Here is a 20,384-nt window from a genome sequence, read left to right on the forward strand (position 1 = left end):
CCCCTCCTTCCAGCACCTTCGAGCTCCCGCGCCGCGCCCGGTAATGGGAGGCTTTTAACCTGAGCCCCACGCCTTTGGGTGCTGTGCGCACACCTTCCCCATCGCAGCGCTGACTTGGAGGGCGTCCAGCTCCTGCCCAGAAAGCGCCAATGAAATGGGAAAGTGCACGATTGATTGATCATACATTTTGCAAGAAAAAAACGGAAGGAGAGACATTGTTGAACTCTCACCAGGAGTCCGCCTACATCTAACGAACAAAACTTTCGGAAGGCCGGGCTGTAGGGAAGCGCTGGGGGCTCCTGCGGGCGTGTCACCGGGACGGGCGCAGGCACCCGCCTGGAGGGTCCGGTGCCGGGTACCGAGGGGCCGGCTGGTCCGCCGCGATGCTCGGGGGCTGCGGTGGGAGTGGGTGCAGGCAACTACGCCCCGAGTTCCCTGCTCCGCCCCGCAGCCAGCCCCCTGCCCCCTGCCCACACGCCGGCTGCCCCTCCCTGGACCGATCCCTCCAAACCCGACAGACGCTAATTGACTTATTAAATGTCAGGCAATCAGCTCCTTTTTAATCGCCGAGATCCACATTTAGACAAAAACAGATCCGAGTTCCTGGTAGAGGCGTTTCTTCTCATCACAGTGACAGGAACGGAGGTAAATAGATGGGGGGGGGGGGGAGTGGAGGGGGGAGGGGACGGGGAGCGGGGAGGACGGCGGGGGAGGGAGAGGAGATGGGAGGGGGGGAGGAGACGGACGCGGGCGCGGGAGCTGGGGGAGGAGGTGGGCGTGGGGTGTCTGACGAAGATCCGCGGGGTACGCGCACTCCAGCGGCTTCTAATTAAAGCGGCGCGGAGCCCTCGGGACCGGCCTGACGTCGGCGGCGCGGGGATAAGAAGCGCCGGGTCCGAGGCCGCCGGGCAGCGCCGAGCGGTCCCAGGGCGCGTGCGGTCCCGCGTGCTGTGCGCTCCGGCCGGGCCGGGCATGGAGTAGGGACGCGGAGTAGCGGGACCTCGCACCAACGCCGCGAGGATACCGGCGGCTCCGCCAGGTAGGCGGCCAGCTCCGGGCCAGTGGTCTCGGGCAGGTTTGGGCCGGTGCCCGCCCAGCGCCCAGGGGGTCCCGGGACCTGGCCCAGCGGCGACCGCAGCGAGGTCCTGGCGGGGCAGAGGGTTGGGGACCTGGGGGTGGGGGGGGGGGGGGCGACGGCCACACAAAGGCTGGGGGCTCGGGCGCAGCCGCGGGCCGGGCGCGCGGGCAGACCCCCCAGCGCGGCTCCGAAGGTTGAAGAAAGTTTGGCGACGCCCGCGCTCTCGTGCGGGAGGCGCCGTCCGTGAAAGTTCCGCGGGGCCGGGGCCCGGGCCCGGGCCGGGGCCGGGGCGGAACGCAGCCGGGGGAAAGCGAGGCCGCGGGGCTGGGCGCGCGGAGGAGGCGCCGGTCTCGCATCCCGGTGGGTGGACCTCGGTCCAGGTCCCCGGGAGACCTCCGCCTGGTGCCCCGCTGCCAGGCCCTTCTCTCCCCGCTGGGCCGACAGTGCGGGGCGCCCCTGCGTGGGTCCGTGGGGTTTGGCGGGGGTCAGCGGGGTCCTCGGGGAGGGGGGTCCCCGGCGGCGGCCTCTCCTGGAGCCGCTCCGCCCCGCCAATCCCCCGACTTTCTGCCGCCCCCCCCCCCCCAACAGCCCATCCCTCCAGCCGGCGAGCTCGGCACACGGACCTCCCGCCCGGCTGAGCGCACGATGCGCGGGCCTGGGCGCCCCTTCCTCCTGGGGCTGCTGCTCGTGCTGGGCGCGGTGGGGCCCGGCCGGGGCGGCCCAGAGCCCCGTGGGGAGGCGGACCGGCAGACGCTGCTACGGCTGCTGCTGGAGATCATGCAGGAGCTGAAGAAGTTCCACGCGGGGGAGGCCAAGCGGCTGCAGCCCCCGGGCCCGCGGGACGCCATTCCCGGCCGCAGGGAGGCCGCCGACTACGCGCTGGACCCCGAGGAGCAGCGCGCGGGTGAGTGAGCGGCCAGACCGGAGCTCGTGTGGTTGGGAGCAGAAGGGTCTTTGGGAAAACGCGTTTTAAAAAGGCAAATGCATGTCAATTGTTAAAATAATAAGAAAATAGGGAGCCCGTGCATGATGCCTCGCGGACAACGGTCCACAGCCCACTTCCCACGCGAGGTTGTCACCTGGGCCGGTAATTTCCACGCAGACCTGGCTCTCCTGTTGGAAATGGACATATTTTCAGCAATTTTAACTGAGAGAAATGGCCTAGGCCCACCCCTCGCAGAGCCCACAGGAGGTTTCCCAGGGAAGCAGGCAGCTTTTCACGCTCCCCTGACACAATTAGGTCAAACACGAAAAGGTCAGTGCTACGGAGACTGACTCGGGTTGGGAGCAAATGAAGGCTGACATGGGGGATGAGAGCCTCCTGTGAGGTGCGCTCCAGCTGAAAGAAAGAGGACCCCAGCGATTAGCCGGACCAGCGCAGGTCAGGCGAGTGCAGGACAGGCGAGTGCAGGTGCTGCCGGACTGAAAGCAGCCACAGGCTGAAGCCGGGAGAATGCGGTGGAACCATGGCCAGTTACCGAATGCGCTGTGGGTCGGTGTGAAGGGGGGTTCCCCAGGAATACTTTTATCTCAGAAACGAGGCTCATGCCCTGCTTTATAGCAGATAAACTGCATGTACCCAGCTTTCATAACAGGTGGTTTGAAGGCATTTCATCCGACTTCTAAATACACACCACGACCAAGCAAAATTCTATCGTCCCCTTTTGTTTGAAGGATGAGGCTTTCCTTCTAGAACTTGGAGAGGTTGTGGAGAATTGATTCCTAAGCTCTTCGAGATAAACGTGCCTGAAAGTGACTTACTCACTGGGCGCTAGCTCTCAAAACCAACCAGACACACGATTTTCTTCACTTTACACCGTGACGGTCACACCTCTGTCCTGTGGTAGAGACCAGGCAGGTGACACTGGAGCTCATGGGTCGTCAATACTGTTTAGAGAAACACGATGCCATGTGTTCACATGTATCATGTACAACAGGCAGGAGCTCAGGCCTGTTTTATTTGGTCAACTGATCGGCGACGCAGACGTACCGGTAAGCTCCTTCAGCAGTCGTGCAAGATCATGCGAGATGCTTCTTTCAGGCAACACAATAACCAACTTCTTTTCCCTCCAACAGAAATCGTTCCTCGAGATCTAAGGATGAAGGACAAGTTTTTAAAGCATCTCACGGGTAGGTTTCCTCCTCACCCCTCCTGGGCCCCGTCCTGGTACCCAGGAGCCTCACGCCCCTCTCTCCTTCCCTGTCCCAGGCCCTCTCTACTTCAGCCCCAAGTGCAGCAAACACTTCCACAGGCTTTACCACAACACCAGAGACTGCACCGTCCCCGCATGTGAGTGACAGCTGCGCTGCTGGGGGCAGCAGGGGGTGGGAGTGGGGGTGGGGGATCCCACGCCCTCCCAGACTGGCCTGCCTCCTAATACTGTACCCTCAGCTGTGGAGTGAGGGGCCAGGGTGACCCCCCCCGGAGGGCACTGCACTGGGCAGCAGTCGGGGCCAAACCTGAAACTGGTGACATTTGCTGTGGCTAGCCAAGGCTTAGAGTGGGTGTCGCTCGTTCTGCTCATGGATTTCCATCTACACAGCTGTGCCAATCAAACAGACGTTAGGAATAAGTCACTAAAGTGCCTACTGTGCACTGGGTGAGAAGAGGTGATGGGCCTACTTCCCTGGACAGCGATACCCTCGTCACCCGGAGGAAACTGCTGTTTCAAAACTCTGCTCTTCTGATGACTCTGTCACTAACTCAAAAGCGCAGGCCTACCCTTCCCGGTGCCAAGCTGCTGTGCCGTGCTGGTATTTATCCGGGACAGCACGCATTTCATTTCCCACAGCAGCTCCTGTGCTCTTCACAAAACAGTCACTATTAGGTAGAGTGATATCTACTAGAGCCCTAAAACCTTTTTCTTTTGAGGGAGTACAGTTTTCATTGACAGCTGGGGGAAGCGGGGCGGGAGATCACAGATACCAGGTATCTTACCAGCTGCTTTCAGGGTGACCAGGGGGCAGAGGAGACCCGCCTGTCCTGCCTTAAAAAGATAAGCCACTTTACAGGAAGGGGGAGCTTTTCCAGCTCAGGCAGCAGTTACCCTGAATAACAACAGGTGTCATTTAAGGAGCTCCTTGTCCAGGCACATTCACAAAACCCCCAGGAAGGCTGAGAGCACCCCAGGCTCCTGCAGCTGACGGGGTGACCCCAAGGCAAACAGCACACCTCACACCCCTGCCATATGGGTCTGGTACACATCACCCCTGCATGTCCTTCCTGAGACAGTCACCTGCTGTCTGGGAATGATTAACCCGCTTCCTTTGTTGTCTAAGTGCGTACCTACGTTTATGTTAAATGCTGCCCTACAATAACAGGACCAAAGACCTAAGTTTGAAAGTGGCCTTTGGGTCATTATTTCTATCCTTCCAATTGCGGATGAGGAAAGAGGCCCCACTTAGGCTGCTTGTGCAGACCACACACTCACTGCAGACCCTTCTCGGGGGCACCACGTGTGCCGTGTGCTGCCTCCTGGGCTCGCAACTCACCACGGCTCCTACTCCCCCCGTAGGCAGAGGCCGTTGTCAGTCAGACCCAACCACACTCTCCCGGGTGTCGGAGGTGGGAGGCCACACACCTGTGCACTGCATAAGGGTCCCTACCTGGGTCCACTCTCAGCCCAAGGCCTGCAGCTGGACCACATCCACGCTGCTCTGGGCACTTGGGAGGTTGCGCTAAGGAGACCCGAGGCCTCTGTACTTGGTGTGTCCTGGTCCCAGAGGAGTTCCCGGAATGGGAGGGTGTCGGGTCCTACCCAGACCCGGGCAGTCTGTGCCTCAGTAAGGTCCGGGGTGGACACGCAGGTTGGAGGACCTGTGGACTGAATGGAAACGCATGCACAGGTGATGTTAGAACTGCCTGTAAAAACTGCTGCAGGTGGAGAGACCTCAGGAACTGAGGGCCCAGCCTCCGGAGACCATCCTGTCCTCTGAACCCAGATGCCTCTTCCTCTGGCTACTCAGGGCACCTTTGGGGTCTGAGTTACCTGCCGGTGTGACGCACTGTCCTTGATTCATTCATTCATTCGGGTTTTCAGTTAGGAGTAGACTCTTCCACTTCTAGTGGGAGGGACTCTGTGACTTGAGCAGCCAGCTCAGTCTTTATAAACCGAGGCAGCTTTGCAGCCCCTGTGCAGAGTCCTGCGGCTGGCTGCGGGGGGGGGGGGGGGGGGGGGGGGGGGGAAGCACCTGAGGCTGGGATGACAGGGCAGTGGGAGGGACTAGGACTTCAGTCTGCACCTGATTCGCTGACGGCTGCCCTCCACCTGGGTCTTCATGCTCGATACCTGACATGACTCACTCTCTAGAATTTTATGCAGAAGGCTCTGCTATGAAGTTGAGGGGACTCAGCCTGCACAGGATAGAAACGTTAAGTAACAGCAGCACGAGACGCCACCTGCTAGGGAGCAAAACTGAAGTTACTCCCATGAGCCCCAGCACAGCCTCCTGGTTACATCACCTCACCTCTGCCACCGGACGCTGTTATTACATCAACAGCTTAGGGCCCATGGCTGCAAGTGATGGGGTCCGTTGCTCCCAGGGAACTCAGGAGACTTAAGGGAGTCAAATGGTCTCAGCAGTTGTGTGGTTGTTGTAAATGCCATTCACTGGAGCTACCTGGGGACTGACGGGTCCGGGGTTTCTCTCCTCTCAGACTACAAGAGGTGTGCCCGGCTGCTGACCCGGCTGGCTGTGAGCCCCGTGTGCATGGACGGGTGAGGTAAGCTCCACACAATCAGCTGGCAGACCGGTGTCCCGCTGGGGACTGGAAAGTTCATGGGGCTTCAGTAACACTCATGTTTTTGCCAAGGAAGCCTTACTTTAAGTTGACATAACACTCAGAATATCAGTAAAAGGTGCCTGTACTGTCTACACAGTCCCAGGCCACCCATCAAGTACTCATGTGATGACATGGTTGGCGCACAGTATGTTTATGTGAAGCTATTTCAGCACACAAGTCAGTGCGCACAGTAGGATGCACATCTGAAGTCACACTTGCTCACTCCTTCACTCGGCACGCACTCACACCAGGAACAGGACTAACACATCCGTGCTGACTTTGTAGACCTGGAATACCTCCAAAGAAACAATACCTGGCCCAGGAACGCCAGTTTGTCATCATTCCTAAAATGATGCCATGCCGACAGCTCAGGACCGTGTGGAGATGAAGTGCTGCTTCTTGGTAGCCTTGCAGACGTGCTCACACAGGTCCGGATGCTCGGTCTTGCCCAGGACGGTCCCCCGAGCTCTGAGGACCTGACAGTGGTGGCAGCAGGACCAGACGTCCACCCGTACTCACGGTGGTCCTCACGCCTTTACCTGGGCGGGTATGCAATCACCCGTAACTGGGTTAGTTCCCACTTGGGGAACAGAGAACCATGCATGCACAGATTCCTCATGTTTACAGACGTCATGTTACATGACTTAGCGCATGGGTCTTCTGGGGCCGGTAACTGGAGAGTGACAGCCCCATGTTTGTTTCAGCAGCGAGTGACCACAAAGGAAACCACGAGAAGTGCCTTGGAGACCAACAGGGACACAGAACCTACTACCTTCACACACACGCCCCCTGAACAAGAGAGTTATTTTTGCAGACTCCCGTGATTCCTTCAGTTCCGTATGTGGACACTGTTGGGCACCTGACAGTGAGCCCACCTTTCCTTGAGGAAGCGAGCGCGCGCTTGCCGGTCACACCCTGCAAGGACGGAAGGCACCTCACTCTCCTAATTGGGTGAAATCACAGAGTATTTCTTTAGATTTCAAATATAGACCTGAAACTATATTTTCATATAGCATATGGTATGATTTAATATTTTTGTTACTTTTACAATTAAATTCCCAGATATTATTTGGAACTGCATGAAAACAATTTTTTAAAAAGATGGCTTCAGCCATGCTTTGGAGACAGTGAAGTGTAATCATGTGCACAGTGAGGTCAATTCACCTGCCCTTTGTGTAATAAATGTAAGATAGGATCAGCCTATTGTGTAATATGTACATACTGTAAATAAAGCAAGTAATAAAGTGTTTGTTATAATAAAAATCTTAAAAGTGATTATTTTTCTAACACGTCCATCGCTGGGAATGCACGGTGTACAAATCGATGAAGACAATACTGGCAGCATGCCAGAGACATGAAAGGCATAAACAAGCAACACGGGAAGGCTGTACATTTTTGTAACCAACAGTTATCACAGGTAGCAGTGAACATTTCCACGTCTGCACCTGTAGTTCCCGTGTGACGAAGCATGGAGCACTGCCCTACAGGAACCCTGACTTCCAAGCAGCTCCAGGTTTTTACAGGCACAAATCTGACTGGATCCAATTTAAAAAGACAAGTGAACTCAGCGGAGTTTCTCTTCACGAACCCTGGTCTAGGGACAACCTGAGACCGACATTAAACATGAAGAACGACAGGCATTCGTTCTGAACATAAAGGAACAGGGGAGGGAAAGCTCTGCTTCCTAAGCGATTCCTGGAAGATAGGGCGGGTAAATTTTTGAAGTGTTCTTTTAATCTATATTCTCACTGGCTGGTTAATTACAGAACTTCTCCAGTCTTTACTTTTTAGTAGATCTTATCAAACTCTCAGCCTATCCTCTCAAGGGCCTGTGTGGCCTGGGAAGAGCTTTCATGGTGAGACTCTTGAGGAATCCTGTCTCCTGCCCTGGCCTCCCGTCTCCACCTCCATGTCCCTGGTGCACGGGTGGGGCAGCCACCTGCTCATCCTCCAGGCACAAGGGGGTTCAGGACGAAGCACCCAGCCTGGGACCCTCATGGTGCTGCCGACAGGAGGTCCCCAAAACCCAGGAGAAGCAGGCAGCCTTCCTCTGACTCTTACTCCTCCAGGAAGTGACCCCAGACTCTGGCTGGGGACTGCCCTGTGACGGAGACAGAGCTAGGAGTGGGGTGAAGACAACGTGAACTGCCACCCATGGAACCGTGACATCCACTCATAAGGGTCAGGCGAGGACACTCGGGTTGCAGGGGCCTCGAACTTCTTCCATAAACAGACATAACTGTCATTTTCCTCATTGTCCTTCCCAACACTGGAGATAACTGTACATATAGCATCACAGACCATTTGAAAGGAAAAATCAAAGCACCCTTTCCAATTCTTCACTTGTCAATAAAAAAGCAGGCAAAGAGCAGACTTACATCTTAGTCGTATTTTTATAATTTCCCCAGTTTATTTTGAAGTCTTCTCTAACATGTAGCCATATGAGTTTTAGATTAGTTATCTGAAAGGACATAGAAGTTACCTATAAATTAAACACTGAAGAATACGTATCACCACATCAATATTTAAGCATTCCAACTTAAAATTTTCCAACTCTTACTAACCACAGATAAAGCAGCTAACAAGTGTCCTTCTTTCTGGATATAATTATGGCTCAACTGGGACAAATAAGCTGACTCCCTTATGCTACAAGCCAGACAGAAACTAGGAAGGACTGTTATCCCATAACCCTTTCTCTTTCCTACAAGCACACGGTGTGAATGAACACACTCATGCAGCTATGAGCCCCGGGGGAGGGCCCCTACCGCCCATGGAAGGGAGTGCCGGGGACAGGGCGCTCCTTCTCATGTCGTCCAGACTCGGGGAAGGAGGAGGGCAGGTGACTTAAGAGGCTCACATGCTGACAGAGGGATAGGTTGTTCTACGATTTCGTCTGTAACTGGAGCCAAGTGGGGGGGCCCACTGGTGTAAGAACACTTCATGTGCCCCATAAACTGAGTCAAAGATATTTATTCTTTTGCCAAACACAACCACTGATTTCCATCTACAATTATTTTTACGGTAAGAAACAGCAGGTGGATGCAAATACCAGCACTGGCCTTGAGCTACGGACGTGACCCTCGGCTGGGACGCGGGGCCGGGCACCAGCGGGCTCAGGGACGGACGCACTAGTGGGCCTTCTCCAGGAAGGTCCTGCAGCACCTCAGACACTGCTGGTACACGGTTTCAAAGTCGGACTCATTCCCCTAGGAGGAAAGAAAAAATAAATAAACCTGTGAAACAAAAATGTCCCGAGAACCTCAGCACGCCATTCCATGCGGCTGGACACAAAGTGGGTGGTCCTCACACTGGCCCCGTGTGGGCATGGGCCCGTACTCACGTAATAGGGGTCTTCAATAATGAGCTGCTTCTGAGGATCGTAGCTCCCAAGTAGTTCAATTTTAGCTTTGCTGTTATTGACTTGGTGACTTTTTCTAGTCAAGTCTCTGTAAAATTGAAGCGGGAACTTAGTTTCCTGACCAGTGGTCTCAGGTTAAACGGGCATGTGCCAGGGTTTTATGAAACACCCAGCAGTGGTGGCCTGATCTGAACAGGATGTCAGACACAAGAGCCGCCGATCTCAGAGAGCCGTTTGCCAGCTGCACAGCTGCACCATCTCCTGACCTTTTACACCAAACAGGCATCCACAAGTCAGAGCATAGCCCTGGATTCCCCCGTGAAACACAATCCATCAGAGACCTGGCTCGGGGATTAAACAGAGACATCCGTGGATCTCGAAAGGCCATGGGAACTAAGCCCCGAGGGCTGTCAGCCTCCGAGGTGCTAGGTCCCCACCAGCCTCACTGCTCACTCCGGGGCCTCGGCTGCTGGGACAGACAATTGACACCCTCTCCTCAGCCCTCATGCTGCTACAGGAGGAAAAGCTGACTTTGCTGAGCTACGTGGCAATACACCTCGCCTGAGCACAGTGCTGCCATGGGGCGTGTGAGTGTCTTAACAGACCATTTCCTTAAAGGGACCTGGGCTCATGTGAGGCACAGGCAGGACTGTGCTTTCCCAGAGCTGAGGACCCACCCACCGAATCTGTGAACCTGGGCAAATACCTTCAGTGCCCTATGCATGGAGTCCCCGGTAAGATGGGGCAACCATACACACCTACCAGTTGCGGGCTTTGGCACCCATAGCTGACAACACATTACATCAAGGTCAGACATTTTCATCAAATACCATTCAGCATCAGGTTGTTGTTTTTTTAATCAATTAAGGCAATCAACAATTTAAATAGAGTAAGATGTTTTCTGTCAGTCTCAGTGTTTTTGTGCGAGGGGTAGAGGTGGGGAGGGGAAGTCAGATGAGAAACACAATAAAACACCACATTGTCCAGGAGTCATTGCAGCCACAGCAAAGCCACTCCCCGCCAGCATGACACCACGCCGCTGGGAGAACCTGCCCACACGCCAGCTGCTCTCCGAGTTACAGGTGCTAACTCAACTGTCCCTCATCTGAGCGGTGTCTCTTTGTAAATATACCCATAAGACAGTTCTAAATTAATCTCTGAATTTCTTACTATGCTAAATAAATTAATTCTGTAAACTGTGGCCATCACTATCTAATAAAAAATTTACGAAAATATAAAAGTCACTTGGACAGCAAACTACTTGGCCTGTCACTGGAATGAGGGCTGAACAGAAATACCCTTCAGAAAGGCGATTACCTCAGATTGCTCTCGTCCATACACAGCATATAATCGAATGTGACAAAATCTTCTTTAGTAACCTGAAATTACATAAGAAATCAAAAGCATAGTATTTATATTTATACCAATCAAGTCCAGAGGATACAGAGCAGTAAAAAAAAAATGGCTATATTAGAACCTATTACTCAAAAATTAAATCTAGGGTACTTTAAAGTAAAAACAGATTTAACCTATTTCCTAAAATTGTATTGCAAAAAAATATCCTATATAATAAAAGGCTAATATGCAACCTGTCCCCTTGGGAGTTTGACCACCCACTATGATGTGCAATGACCACCAGGGGGTGGCGTGGAACGATCGGCCCTGATCACCAGCCAGGCCTACAGACCCTACCCATGCACCAGGCCTCTAGTTATATTATAAAGTTCCTGAATAAATATAAAATAGTATAATATGTAGACACAAAGTTTATACTTCATCTTCAATTTCTTAGTAACAATGCAGAATTCAGTTAACATATCAAAATGTCATACACACACAAATGAAAATGAAAACACAATGATTCAAAATCTATGGGACACAGTGAAAGCAGCTGTAAGAGGGAAATTCATAGCATTACTGGCCTACCTCAGGAAATAAGAAAAATATCAAATAAACAACCTAACCTCACACCTAAAGGAACTAGAAAAAGCAAACAAAGCCCAAAGTGAATAGAAGGAAGAAAATAATAAAGATCAAATTAGAAATAAAAGTAGAGACTAAAAAATAATAGAAATAAAACCAAAAGTTGGTTCTTTGAAAAGATAATCAAGATTGGGAAACCTGTATTCAGACTCACGCAAGATTCAAAGAGAGAGGAGCCAAATAAATATAATCAGAAATGAAAGGGGAGAAGTAACAACTTACACCAAAGAAATACAAAAAAATTGTAAGAAAATATTACAAACAACTATATGTCAACAAATTGGAACATACAATTCCTAGAAACATACAATTTTCTAAGACTCAGTCAGGAAAAAACAGAAAATCTAAACAGATTACTAGTAACAAAATCAAAGTAGTAATCAAAAGCTCCCAACAAACAAAAGTCTGAGACCAAATGGCTTCAAATCACCTATTCTTCTCAAACTATTCCAAAAATTTCAAGTGCAGACAAGGCTCTAAAAACTCATTTTATAAGGTCAGCCTTACCCTGATTCCAAAACCAGACGGAAACATTACAAAAAAAGAAAAATACAAGCCAATACCCCCAATGAACACAGACAAAAAAATCCTCAACAAAATATTTGCAAACCGAATTCAGCAATACATTAAAAAGATCATGCACCATGATCAAGTGGGATTTACTCCAGGGATGCAAGGTTGATGCAATATTCGCAAATGAATAAATGTGATACATCATAAACAAAATAAAAGATAATCATAGTCATATCAACAGATGCAGAAAAACCATTGACAAAATCTAGCACCCACTTATGATAAAAACACTCAGCAAAGTGGGAATAGAGGGAACATACCTCAACATAATAAAGGCCATATATGACAAACCCACAGCCACAATCAATTCAACAGGGAAAAAGTAAAAGCGTTTCCCTTAGGATCAGGAACAAGACAAGGATGTCCACTTTCACAACTCATACAACATAGTACAGGAAGTCCTAGTCATAGAGATCAGACCAGATGTAGAAATAAAAGGCATCCAAATTGGAAAGGAGGAAGTCAAATTCTCATTATTGTCAGATGACATGATACTGTATATAAGGAGCCCTAAAGATTAACTGATAAATGAGTTCAGTAAAGTAGCAGCATACAAAATTAGTATTTAGAAATTAGTTGCATTTTTTTTTATATATTTTATTGATTTTTTACAGAGAGGAAGGGAGAGAGATAGAGAGTTAGAAACATCGATGAGAGAGAAACATCGATCAGCTGCCTCCTGCACATCTCCTACTGGGGATGTGCCCACAACCCAGGTACATGCCCTTGACTGGAATCGAACCTGGGACCTTTCAGTCCACAGACCGACGCTCTATCCACTGAGCCAAACTGGTTTCGGCAAGAAATTAGTTGCATTTTTACACATCGATATCAAACTACTCAAAAGACAAATTGAGAAAATCCCATTTACAACTTCATTTTATACACACACACACACACACACACACACACACACACACACACACACTAGAGGCCCGGTGCATGAAAATTCATGCACTGGAGGGGAGCCCTCAGCCTGGCCTGCCCCCTCTCACAGTCCGGGCGCCCTCAGGGCGGGAGGTGACCTGGCGATCAGGGGAAGGCGACACCTCATCACACCTCTGCTGCTGCCACTGCCGGCAGCGCAAGCCTCGGGCGGCCCTGGGTGGCTGAGGGGACTGGGGGAGTCCAGAGGTAGGCGCGCGGGTGGGCCTGGCCTTGCCACACACCTGCTGCCCCGGTGGGGCTGAGGGGACTGGGCACCGCCATCTTTGAGGGCAGGGCAGTCAATTAGCATATTCCCGCCTTATTGGCTGTGGGCGCCGCCATTTTTGCAACGATGTGAGGGTCAAGTAGCATATTCCCTCTTTATTGGATAGGATGTATCTAGGAATGAATTTAACCATGGAGGTAAAAGACCTGTACTTGGAAAATGAAAAGACATTGCTGAAGAAGACAGAATAATACACCATGTTCATGGACTGGAAGAATTAACATTGTTAACATGTCTATATTACCCAAAGCAATCTAAAGATTCAACCCCTATCAAAACACCAATGGCATTTTAAACAGAACTAAAACAAGTAATCCTAGAATTAATATGGAACACAAAAGACCCCGAATAGCCACAGCAATCTTGGGAAAGAACAAAGTTGGAGGTATCACACCACCTGATTTCAAACTATCTACAAGGCCATAGTAATGAAAACAGCATGGTACAGACATATAGGTGAATGGGACGGAATTGAGAGCCCAGAAATAAACCCATGCCTATAAGGTTAGTTAACAACTGACAAAGAAGACAAGAACATACAATGGGGTAAAGACCGACTAGTCAATAAATGGTGCTGGGAAAACGAGACAGAAACATGCAAAACAATGAAAACAGACCACCCTCTTACAACAGGTACAAGAATAAACTCAAAATGGACTGGACTAAATGTTTTAAACATAAGATAGTTAAAACCACAAAATCCTAGAAAAAAAGAGGCAGTGAACTCTCTGACATGGGTCTTAGCAGTATTTTTTGGCTATGTCTCCCAGGGAAAAGACAACAAAAGGCAAAGCAAACACACAGGACTACATCAAATTAAAAAGCTTTTGAACCACAAAGGAAACCATCAACAAAACAAAAAAGCAACTACTGAATGAGAAGGTATTTGTAAATGATATATCCAATGAGAGGTTAATATCCAAAATATAGAGCAAACTCATATAGCTTAACATCAAAAAAACAAACAATCCCATAAAAAAAATCCCACATCTGGGTGTGTATCCAACCTGGACACACTGGGATTCTGGGTGTGTGTCCAAGAGAACCGCACACACAGGTGTACCCTGGAAAACACGCACAAAAACAGCCACAGCGCAGAGCTTCACAGTGGAAACCACCATGTCCAGCAAGAGCCGGACGTGAACTGCACACAGCTGTCAGATGACAGGGCCCAGCGTGACCACGAGGCCTGCCATGGGAACGCAGTGGGGAGTCAGAGAGACAGGACCCACTTTCCGCAGTGACTTCTGGAGGAGGGGGAGCAGCGAGGCTGGTCATCCTGTAGAAACGTACTGACTCTGGGTGCTCTTGTCAGAGAAGTTTACTGAAAAGAGGAAAGAATGTCCAGTAAAGTAAACATCTCCATAGCACGAACCGGATGCGAGCCTTCGCTTGCTCAGGAGCACTGCCTGCATCCATTACAAAGAAAAAAGGACCCTGCATGTATTCTCTTTCTTAAAGCCAAGCTGAAGGTACTGGGGAAATGAACCTTTTAAGAAACAGAAAACAACAGTTCTCATACAAATCATGACAATGACTAAAGAGAAAACCTATGAACATTAGTGAGATTCTAAAATTAAAGATCTGATGTGACACTGATTTGTAAAACATATTTACTAGCACTAGTTTTTAAGCTAGCACTGAAGTTTTAAAAATTTGAGGAAAAAAATTTTAAAAACAAGAAAAGAAAAAGGCAAAAACAGAGTATGTGGGAATACTACTTCTCAAACTGGTAATTGCTAGTATTCTTAAAAAATAAAATTTCTAGCTTTGATTTTTTAAAAACCAAAATACTTTATATATTTAAAATACTTTCTTTGTACCCACTTTTAGTATATAACAATGTATGAAAAACCATCAGATCTCAGTGAAAAATAGAAGATATGAAAGTATGACTGCTCATAATTCTGAAGAACTCCTCAAAATACGTCTACATTCTTTAAAAATACAAAAGAGAGAGTGGCAAAGCGTGCAAAAGCCTGACCAGATTAGAATGGGCAAATGAAAAAAATTCACTCCTCTGTCCAATGAAAATTCCTTTTAAGAAAGGGTCAGGTCCTTAATACAGGTACTTTAAATAGTAAATTGTTAATACACTGAGTCAAATGACACAGCCAGAAACTGGAAGTTCACAGATCTGAGTAAACCTCTCTAAGCCAAAAATAATGTCTAACTAATTTCTGAGGCATCATTAATGAATTAAAAGTGTTTCTAAGACAATTCTGTTTTTGTGAATTTTCTAGCTCACACCTTGATGTTTCACATCCTGATGTTTTTATTAAAACAAAGTGCTGACCAAATTCCAGCTCTACCATTTGAAGCTGGTAACTTTAGATAAGTCATTTGTTTTTTTCTCCAGAACTCAGTTTCTTGATCTGCAAAATGGGTTTACCAACTACTCCCTTCCCTAAAGGGCAATGAAGAGGAAAAAAAATTGAGATGATCAAATTAAAACTACAGTGCAGTGTGGCAAAGCAATCTGAAAAGCTTTCCAAGATTTAGTATAACAAGGATTAAAGTTCTGATTCAAACACTAATACTAATTCATAGTTCTCGCATTGCCTTCCATACTTATTGAAATGTAACATATTTGACGACTGATTTTCAAAGCATTCACCTCCTCACCCTGAAGATCTCAAAGCCCTTCTCAGGACAAGGCCTCCTGTCCTCAGAAGCTAACCTGCAGTCCTGTTAGGCCTGCGGAGCCTGAAATTCCCTTAGGTTGGATACCAAAGGAAGGTACAAGATTTTAGCCAGATTTTTAAAAAATCCACTGAATCTCCATAAAATCATCACAGTTCCTGCTGAATAAGATAGGAGACATTCTGAATGACCAAGGAACCAACCTCTCTAGGACCTTGCCCCTGTGGCTGTGGAAGACTCCATGGGCCCCGCATCTCCACTCAAAGACAGCTGTGAAACCTCGCTCCCCTGTGGTACGTAAGCCTAGGACCCTGCAGTCCACTAAGGTGTCCGCCAAACCCAGGGGCGATTACATTAGTTAAATGTAAAGTCCAACCCCTGGGTCACACGGGCATCACGTCAAGTGAGCAGCGGTCACCTGTCTCCCCGGAGGGCACAGACACAGCGCACCACCCTCACCACCACAGGTTCTACTGGGCAGTGCTCGGAACCTAAACCCAGACGATCCAGTGCTGGATGCAGGCTGTGTGCCCACAACAATGTCAGCGCGGCCTGAGGCTTCTAAGGTGCCTCTCAGATGAAAATGCCCAGGTACAGGCGGAAGGACCTTACCCCAGCAACAGCCCTGTGAGGCGAGAGTGTCACAGGGGCTCCTAGTCAGAAGGAGGAGACTGCAGCTCCCGCCCAGGGTTCTCCTCTTGACACATCAGTCACTAATTACATTTCATTAAGTCAATTCCAAATCCCCAAAAGTCTGTGGAACCAGAAGTGAAATGGAATGGGTGCACTGTCGCAATTAAGTCGACCGTGAGTAAACACACCCAACAAGAGGTAAGTCTGGGTAAGCCTCTCACAGCCTCCGAAGCTACGGGTCTCTGTGTGATAGACATTAAAAGTTAAATGAGATCTCTTCTACCTGTCTTGCTTTGTGGGCTGTGTCGATGCCATGATTTCTTAGGCAGCTCACAGCTCTTGGATCTGGTGCCCGGCCCACGTTCCAGGCAGAAACAGCACTGCTGTCAATGACCCACTGTAACACAAAACACACGCGTGCACCTTCAGGTTCAGGTACGGTACCTGCCGGGCAACGTGATTCATGGGAACACCATGCTTCTTCATGCAATTCTGCCCTCGATAATCAGGAGGGTTTCCTACTTCGTACGTGGAGGTCGCTGCACTGTCTATCCTCCACTGCAGGAGAAAAAAAAATATTTTTTCGCAATTTCCTGCCCTGAAGGCGTTCAGGTCGGCCTCTCTAAAACAGTGAACGGCACTTACCTTATCTGAGATGTTTTGATCAGTTACAAGTTTCCTGAAAACTGCCTCAGCAATGGGTGATCGACAGATGTTACCTTAAAAACACAGGAGAGGGCAGAAGTGAGGGTCAGGTTTGAGGGAGGACAGGTGCTGACTGCCAGCACAGGGTGGCTGGTGGGCCTCGTCACACCTGCCCAGGGCACCCCTTCCCAGGAGAGCATCTGCTTGGAGGCCGTTGCCCTGCCCGTGGGGGCAGGACCTGTGAGCACCAGCTGGCCAAGCCCAAGTTCAAGGGTCTGACACCCACGGTTCAAGCACTCAAAGCACCAATGACAAAGACATCAGAAAGACAACCATAACCAAAATCGGTTTTCCAGGTTGCTATCAATGACCCCGAAGTGGGTCATGAAATCAACTTGGTGGGTAGTAACCAACTAATGTTAAAATGAAACACAACAGTTAAAAAATAAAGCATTTTCAAGTATATTGCACATAACAAGGGTTACTACTATTTCATAAGACACACCGATGTGCTTAGGCATGAGTAGTCAGCACAAACTTTCACTTCATCCTGTGTGTGAAGTCCTTGCTGGAGTGGCTGGACCCGGGAGTCGGCCTTAGTCACAGGCACGGCTTCTAGGGCACCAGGCGGGGACCCCCAGGGCCACCCTCACTCAGACCAGCTTCCCACAAGTTTGGGAGTCCCACAGGTTAAATAATCCTTTAGAAGGACTCACAGCATTCAGGAAAATGCTATACTTAAAACTGCACTTACATTTTAATAAAAAGTTAAAAGCAGAACCAGCCCAAGTTAAGGAGCATACAGCAGATCCTGGGAGGGCTCCCAGCAGAAAGCTTTCTGGCCTCAGGGACGCATCGCCCGTCATCAGCGTGAGCCCAGGATGCTCACCAGGCTAGATGCAGAGGGTGCGCTGGGTTCTCATTAGGAGGCATGACTGCCGGATTATCAGCCCGTGGCTGGATCCAGCGCCCAGGGCTGAGTTATCTCCTTGGTCCCCCACGCAGGGCAGGGCAGCTCCCTGAGAACAAGACACTCCTCCCAGGAGCCAGGACAAAAGCCATCCCTTTTCTCAGTCCGGGCCTGAATTCCTCACTCACAGGGGAACAAGATAAAAGACATAAAATCTTCTCTGAAATTATCTCTACCATGTGCCGAGCAATGTATTTACAGAGATACAGAGTTAGCTACAATAAAACAGGAAAATCAACGCAGGTGATGGGAACACAGAAAAAAATTCTAAAAAGAATAAACAACCTAAGAAGAAAACTGGTTATCAGAAAACAAGGAAGGAAGAGTAGAGTGGATTTTTAAAGGCCGAAGAGGACCTTAATGGGCACCATCTTGAAAGGGGACTTGAGTCAGGGCGACTGGATGAATGAGCATATTTTCCACACTTTTCCCCCAGATGGCTACTTTTACAGCAAGAAGATATCGGTGTAAGTGTAGGTAAGAAAAAAAATTTATGCCCTAGCCGGTTTGGCTCAGTGGATAGAGCGTCAGCCTGCGGACTCAAGGGTCCCAGGTTCGATTTTGGTCAAGGGCATGTACCGTGGTTGTGGGCACATCCCCAGTGGGAGGTGTGCAGAAGGCAGCTGATTGACGTTTCTCTCTATCCCTCTCCCTTTCTCTCTGTAAAAAATCAATAAAAAAATATTTTTTAAAAATTTACTACTATAAAGATTAGACGTTAAAATCCTACTACCTAAGAGATCAACAGATAAGAGATGCTTGCTTATAACTCGCCCTCAATTTCAAAAGTCGACATCACTAAATTGACATGTCATTTAAAGAGAGAGCTTGTCAGGAAAACACAGCACTCCAGGTTCCACCTTCAGAGAAGTTGTGAAACTTAAAATGTCTCCTTCAGATTCCTCTAGAAAAAAAATTTCAATCTATAAAGTCTCGTTTGTTTTTTCCAAATTAGAAGCATAATATAGACTTATTCAATACCTTCATTTCAAGGTAAGAGACTCAGAAAAAAATTAAATTCTCCAAGGGCAGACGTCCCACCCGGGGAGGCCCGCTGCAACACCCAGCACAGTGTGTGGCACACAGTCAGTTGTTGTCAGAAAAAGTCCTCTGACACCACGAATACGGTATCACCTGCAGCCTTGCTGGCTGTTATCTTACAAAAACAGAAAAAACACTTAATAATCTTGCCAAAATACGTTCAATTCAGTGAAAAGCATGTGACACTTTTTACTTTAGTCTGAAAAAGGTCCAAGTAAAGGCCCTGAAGGAAGGAGATCTGTACACTTTAGCAACAGCGCTCACTGTCCCGGGCACAGGTCCCAGGTGAGATGGTCCCGCCTGCGGCCCGCCCGCTGGTCTAATCTCGGCACAACAGCTGCGCACCATCCTCCTCAGGCCTGGAGACGGGGACCAAAACCCGCCTGTGTGTGCAGCCCACGGAGCTAAATACAATTCACACATTTTTACACAGATTTTAAAAACCCTCAAAAGTAGAGGAACCTCTTGTGACATGGGAGAATGGTATGGAATTCAAACCCCAGTGTCTTTAAGTAAAGCCGCTGGGCCCAGCCATGCTGGACCCTTTATGTGCGAGGGCCCGCAGAGCACAAAACAGAGACAGCGCGCAGACTCCTGGCCCCAGGCCCTCGATGCACAGCGGGCAGTGACTCCTCCCTCCGCACCCAGTGGTGCTCGTTAGCATCCACGGGGGCGGCGAGAAACGTCACCCACCACCTCCCACGCGCAGGTACAGAGGAGGGTGCGGAGGGCTGGAGAATTAGGTCTCCCCGGTTTGGCTTTTACAACAAAAACTCCAAACCCGTGCAGTGCATCTACCTTCAGCTCAGATTCATTCACAGGCCTGGGCCGTGAACACCACCACCTAAGGCTGTGCTGGGTCTGGGGCAGCAGGAGCTCCCCCCCCCCACGCCCCCGCAGCGTCAGGACTCCCCGGCGAGCGCTGACAGTGGTTCCGGCGGGCACCACGGGAAGGGCCAGGCTCGGAGACAGGACAGGCGAGGGGAGGCGAAGGGACCCGCCGTGCAGACGGACCTGGCCGCGACGCTGCGCTGCGCGGAGGGGAAGCGGAGCTCCAGGCCCACCCTCGGGACCTACGTCCTCGCCCAGCGCGCAGCCCCGAGCGCACGGGGCCCACCCAACCCCCAGGGAAGTGGGACGGGGGCTAGAACCGCACGTCTCACCCAGACACACGAATAGCACCGACTTGGGTGCCTGCTCAGCCATCTTCGCGCGCAAACACCGTGGCGCCCACAGACCGCGTAGGAACTGTACGGGCGCAGCGCATGCGCACTCTGAGCGGACCGCCCCGCGCGCCTGCGCTGTCCGAGTTTAGAGCCTCCTGGGGCGAGCCCGCGGGACTTGCGCCTGCGCAGTCGGGCGAAAACTACGCGGCGGGAGGCGGGGCCGAAAGGCCTCAAGGGAGGGACGGAGAGGGGGCGGTGCTATATTCCTGGGGGCGGGGCCTCGGTGCTGGGCGGAGGG

General features: G+C 50.3%; 2 protein-coding genes across 6 annotated transcripts; one reads left to right on the top strand and one right to left on the bottom strand.

Moving 5' to 3' along the window:
• Positions 1 to 721: 721 nt before the first annotated feature.
• Positions 722 to 7,128, top strand: ALKAL2 (ALK and LTK ligand 2). Of its 2 annotated transcripts, none has more exons than XM_081101439.1 (6): positions 722 to 1,039; positions 1,667 to 1,982; positions 3,155 to 3,208; positions 3,288 to 3,368; positions 5,736 to 5,801; positions 6,569 to 7,120. In XM_081101439.1, exons 2-5 carry the CDS (start codon positions 1,724 to 1,726, stop codon positions 5,798 to 5,800), a joined length of 459 nt encoding a protein of 152 aa, XP_080957565.1. In that variant the 5' UTR covers positions 722 to 1,039; positions 1,667 to 1,723; the 3' UTR covers position 5,801; positions 6,569 to 7,120. The 2 variants fall into 2 exon arrangements, with proteins under 2 accessions (XP_080957565.1, XP_080957564.1); XM_081101438.1 differs by having other exon boundaries at positions 853 to 1,039; positions 6,566 to 7,128.
• Positions 7,129 to 8,815: 1,687 nt separating this feature from the next.
• ACP1 (acid phosphatase 1) lies at positions 8,816 to 20,212 on the bottom strand. Of its 4 annotated transcripts, XM_081101435.1 has the most exons (7): positions 20,084 to 20,198; positions 16,910 to 16,983; positions 16,787 to 16,822; positions 16,548 to 16,661; positions 10,537 to 10,598; positions 9,202 to 9,307; positions 8,816 to 9,067 (listed from the first exon to the last, which is right to left on the bottom strand). In XM_081101435.1, exons 1-7 carry the CDS (start codon positions 20,124 to 20,126, stop codon positions 8,990 to 8,992), a joined length of 513 nt encoding a protein of 170 aa, XP_080957561.1. In that variant the 5' UTR covers positions 20,127 to 20,198; the 3' UTR covers positions 8,816 to 8,989. The 4 variants fall into 4 exon arrangements, 3 of the variants coding, with proteins under 3 accessions (XP_080957561.1, XP_080957562.1, XP_080957563.1); XR_013996541.1 differs by having other exon boundaries at positions 16,548 to 16,822; XM_081101436.1 differs by lacking the exon at positions 16,548 to 16,661 and having other exon boundaries at positions 16,709 to 16,822; positions 20,084 to 20,212.
• Between the last annotated feature and the right edge of the window lie 172 nt (positions 20,213 to 20,384).

Source organism: Myotis nattereri (assembly GCF_964212035.1).
Source record: "Myotis nattereri genome assembly, chromosome: 10".
Taxonomy (NCBI): Eukaryota; Metazoa; Chordata; class Mammalia; order Chiroptera; family Vespertilionidae; genus Myotis; species Myotis nattereri.